We start from the raw sequence: 4,806 nt of genomic DNA, 5'->3' as shown, positions 1-4,806 counted from the left end.
TGAGGTTAGGGTCAGGTGTCATGGTTACCTTGAAGGCGTACTCCTTGATGGGTTAGGGGGCAGGTGTTATGGTTACCTTGAAGGCGTACTCCATGATGGGTTAGGGTCAGGTGTTCATTGTTACCTTGAAGGCGTACTCCATGATGGGTTAGGGTCAGGTGTCATGGTTACCTTGAAGGCGTACTCCATGATGGTTAGGGTCAGGTGTCATGGTTACCTTGAAGGCGTACTCCATGATGGGTTAGGGTCAGGTGTCATGGTTACCTTGAAGGCGTACTCCATGATGGGTTAGGGTCAGGTGTTATGTTACCTTGAAGGCGTACTCCATGATGGGTTAGGGTCAGGTGTCATGGCTGGAAGGCTGGTAGGCTGACCTGGGCTGGAGCAGACTGGAAGGCTGGTAGGCTGACTTGGGCTGGAGAAGACTGGTAGGCTGACCTGGGCTGGGTTCACCTGGGTTGGAGCAGACTGATAGGTTGGCCTGGGCCGGAGCAGACTGGGAGGCTGGTTGGGTGACCTGGGCTGGAGCAGACTGGGAGGCTGGTTGGTTGACCTGGGCTGGATCAGACTGGTAGGCTGGTTGGTTGACCTGGGCTGGGTTCACCTGGGTTGGAGCAGACTGGTAGGTTGGTTTGCTGACCTGGGCTGGATCAGACTGGTAGGCTGGTTGGTTGACCTGGGCTGGGTTCACCTGGGTTGGAACAGATTGGTAGGTTTATCTGGGCTGGAACAGACTGGGAGGCTGGTTGGTTGACCTGGGCTGGAGCAGACTGGTAGGCTGGTTGGTTGACCTGGGCTGGATCAGACTGGTAGGATGGTTGGTTGACCTGGGCTGGGTTCACCTGGGTTGGAGCAGACTGGTAGGCTGGTTTGCTGACCTGGGCTGGATCAGACTGGTAGGCTGGTTGGTTGACCTGGGCTGGAGCAGACTGGTAGGTTTATCTGTTCTGGAACAGACTGGTAGGCTGGTTGGTTGACCTGGGCTGGAGCAGACTGGTAGGTTTATCTGTTCTGGAGCGACTGGGAGACTGGTAGGTTGACCTGGGCTGGGTTCAACTGGGTTGGAGCAGACTGGTAGGTTTATGATGGCACATTGTGGTATTTCACCCAATAGAATATTACTGCTGTGATGGCACACTGCGGTATTTCACCCATAGAGTATTACTGCTGTGATGGCACACTGTGGTATTTCACCCAGTAGATATGGGAGTTTATCAAAATTGAATTTGTTTTAAAATTCTTTGTGGGTCTGTGTAATCTGAGGGAAATGTGTGTCTCTATGGTCATACAATTGGCAGGAGGTTAGGAAGTGCAGCTCAGTTTCCACCTCATGTTGTGGGCAGTGTGCACATAGCCTGTCTTCTCTTGAGATCCAGGTCTGCCTATGGCCTCTCTCAATAGCAAGGCTATGCTCATTGAGTCTGTACATAGTAAAAGCTTTCCTTAATTTTGGATCAGTCACAGTGGTCAGGTATTCTGCCACAGTCTACTCTCTGTTTAGTGCAAAATAGCATTCTAGTGTGCTCGTCAAGTAGTTATCTTTTTGTTTTCTCATAATTTGGTTGGGTCTAATTGTGTTGCTGTCCTGGGGCTCTGTGGGGTCAGTTTGTGTTTGTGAACAGAGCCAGCTGGCTGAGGGGACTCTTCTCTAGATTAATCTCCTTGCAGGTTAGGGCTTTGTGATGGAAGGTTTGGGCATCGATTTCCTTTAGGTGGTTGTGGAATTTAATGGCTGTTTTCTGGTTTTGATCATTCGTGTGTATAGTCCTAATTCTGCTCTGCATACATTATTTGGGGTTTTGCATTGTACTCTGAGGATATTTTAGCAGAATTCTGCATGCAGTCTCAATTGGGTGTTTGTCCCATTTTGTGAATTCTTGGTTGGTGAGTGGACCCCAGACCTCACATTGGGTTCTTTAACTGATTGGAGTATTTTTAGCCAGATCTTAGTTGGGATGTCCATTTTTATGTTTCTTTTGATGGCGTAGAAGGCCCTTCTTGCCATGTCTCTCAGATCGTTCACAGACTTGTGGAAGTTATCTGTGGTGCTGATGTTTCTACCAGTGTCAAGTTAGAATTAGACGTTCATCCGTGTTTCTCAAAGTGTTTTAGTTACTTCTCTGTATTGTTCCAAGGTTAAGTTTAGGCATTAACTCTGAATGGTTAAGGTTAGACATTAACTCTGAATGGTTAAGTTTACTCATTAACTCTGAATGGTTAAGGTTAGACATTAACTCTGAATGGTTAAGGTTAGGCATTAACTCTGAATGGTTAAGTTTACTCATTAACTCTGAATGGTTAAGGTTAGACATTAACTCTGAATGGTTAAGGTGAGTCATTAACTCTGAATGGTTAAGGTTAGGCATTAACTCTGAATGGTTAAGGTGAGTCATTAACTCCGAATGGTTAAGGTTAGGCATTAACTCTGAATGGTTAAGGTGAGTCATTAACTCCGAATGGTTAAGGTTAGGCATTATGGTTAAGGTAAGGGTTAAGGTTTGGGATAGGCATAGGCATAGGCATAAAACAAAAATGTGACTAGCACCTCGATTTAGTCTTATGTAGCAAAATTTGAAATTGTTTTACATTCGATAAAAGTAGAGACTTAGAGCTAGAAAATCATATATCACACACTGCAGTTGAAGAAGAATGGGAAAGTAGTTCTGCTTTGAAAGTTGATAAACTGGTAACCCCACTTCTGAGAAAATGTCCCTTGAATGTTTTGGTACACCTACTGGAGAGTTCCTCTTTGTCTACACCCATTGAGCATCGTTCACACCCTCTTTTTTTTTTAAACTAGGCAAGTCAGTTAAGAACAAATTCTTATTTACAATGACAGCCTAGGAACAGTGGGTTAACTGCCCGGGGATTCTATCTAGCAACCTTTCGGCTACTGGCCCAACGCTCTAACCACTAGGCTACTGGCCCAACGCTCTAACCACTAGGCTACTGGCCCAACGCTCTAACCACTAGGCTACTGGCCCAACGCTCTAACCACTAGGCTACTTGTCACCTCTTAAACCATGACCTCACCCATCTCTTTAAGGATTCACATGTGAGGCCATGCGCGAAACAGAGTGAGTAGTGTAGTAAACAACCAAAGATTTCAAGACTAAAAGTGGTGAAAATAGAAGCAGATAATCTTCTTTCTCATTGTAGGAGCCTTTTGGCAAAGTCTAAGAGAGCATGTGCCTTTTACTGAGGAGTGGCTTCAGTCTGGCCACTCTACCATAAAGGCCTGATTGGTGGAGTGCTGCAGAGATGGTTGTCCATCTGGAAGGTTCTCCCATCTCCACAGAGGAACGCTGGAGCTCTGTCAGAGTGAGCATCGGGTTCTTGGTCACTTCCCTGACCAAGGCCCTTCTCCCGTGATTGCTCAGTTTGGCTGGGCGACCAGTTCTAGGAAGAGTCTTGGTGGTTCCAAACTTCTTCCATTTAAGAATGATGGAGGCCACTGTGTTCTTGGGGACCTTCAATGTTGCAGACATGTGTTGGTTCCCTTCCCCAGATTTGTGCCTCGATACAAACCTGTCTCGGCGCTCCATGGACATTTCCTTCGACCTCATGTATTGGTTTTAGCTCTGACATGCACTGTCAATTGTGGGACCTTATATAGGCAGGTGTGAAGCCTTTCCAAATCATGTCCAATCAATTGAATTTACCACCGGTGGACTTCAGAAACATATGAAGGATAATCAATGGAAACAGGATGCACCTGAGCTTAAGGGTCTGAATACTTATGTAAAAAAGGTATTTCAGTTTTTAATTTTTAATACATTTGCAAAAACATCTAAAAACCTATTTTCACTTTGTCAAAATGTGGAAAGAGTCAAGGGGTCTGAAATATTTCCAAAGGCACTGTGTGTATATATCCGACTTCAACTGTATATATATGTATATGTAATATGTTATATCTTTTGCACTGGAATCAGGCTGTATTAGCTAGCTATGTTTGCGCCGACTCAGTACTTTTACTGCTACTAACTAGCATGCTACTAAATCAGCATGTTAGACAGGTATTTACCTCTCCATGGTTGCAGGATCCTGTCTATTTTTACAAGTTTTGTATTGAAATTCATTGTGGAGAGCTTTATTATATATTTTGTGTTATGAATACCAAGTATTTCTAGTTCACCATCAGCCCATTTTATAGGTAAACTGCAGGGTAATGTAAAAGTTGTATTTTTTAAAGATCCAATACGTAATATTGTACACTTATCATAATTGCCACCTCGACAACATACTGTGATTCATTATTATTGACAGCTGTCTCCTATGAAACATCTTTAACATCTTGCCATTTCTGTTATAATCTCCACCCGCAACAAAGGGGCCAGAAGAGACTGGCCGACCCTCATAAGCCTGGCTCCTCTCTGGAGGGTTTTCTCCTAGGTTTGCGGCCTTTCTAGGAGTTTTTCCTATGCCTAACACTCGCTTCTACCAAACCTGCATGCTTGCTGTTTGGCCGGTTTTAGGGGGTTTTCTGTAACAGTCACTCTTTGAAAGTCAGGCTGATGTAAAGAAGGGGCTATAAAAATATATTTTATAATTATTTATTTTATTATGACCAAGAGGGAGTACAACAGAGGGTGTTGCACTGTCACCATCTATATGTTATGCATCGAATGCTAGGCTATTAAAATCAGCGATCAATAAAACAAATTAGAGGATTTAGAATCAAGCTTAAAAACAAAGGTCCAATGTATGCTGTTGCTCAAGTTTTATATTTAAGTCTGTAGCTAGATCCCTGCAAATGTCTCATTGAAGATCTAGTTAACTTTTCATGTATTTCTCGGACTAAAACCT

At 44.1% G+C, this 4,806-nt stretch overlaps 1 protein-coding gene across 1 annotated transcript in view; it reads left to right on the top strand.

The window, feature by feature from the left end:
- Positions 1-4,806, top strand: part of LOC112072257 (1-phosphatidylinositol 4,5-bisphosphate phosphodiesterase delta-1) — a 99,785-nt gene that overhangs the window by 78,324 nt on the left and 16,655 nt on the right. Inside the window, exon 8 of the mRNA XM_070439712.1 lies at positions 3,509-3,566. Coding sequence (XP_070295813.1) covers positions 3,509-3,566 — 58 coding nt within the window. The remainder of the gene's footprint in view (positions 1-3,508; positions 3,567-4,806) is intronic.

The sequence above is a fragment of the Salvelinus sp. IW2-2015 genome, unplaced genomic scaffold, assembly GCF_002910315.2.
Source record: "Salvelinus sp. IW2-2015 unplaced genomic scaffold, ASM291031v2 Un_scaffold1865, whole genome shotgun sequence".
Taxonomy (NCBI): domain Eukaryota; kingdom Metazoa; phylum Chordata; class Actinopteri; order Salmoniformes; family Salmonidae; genus Salvelinus; species Salvelinus sp. IW2-2015.
Note: the sequence above shows the minus strand (reverse complement) of the source record. Positions and strands in the feature narration are given on the sequence as shown.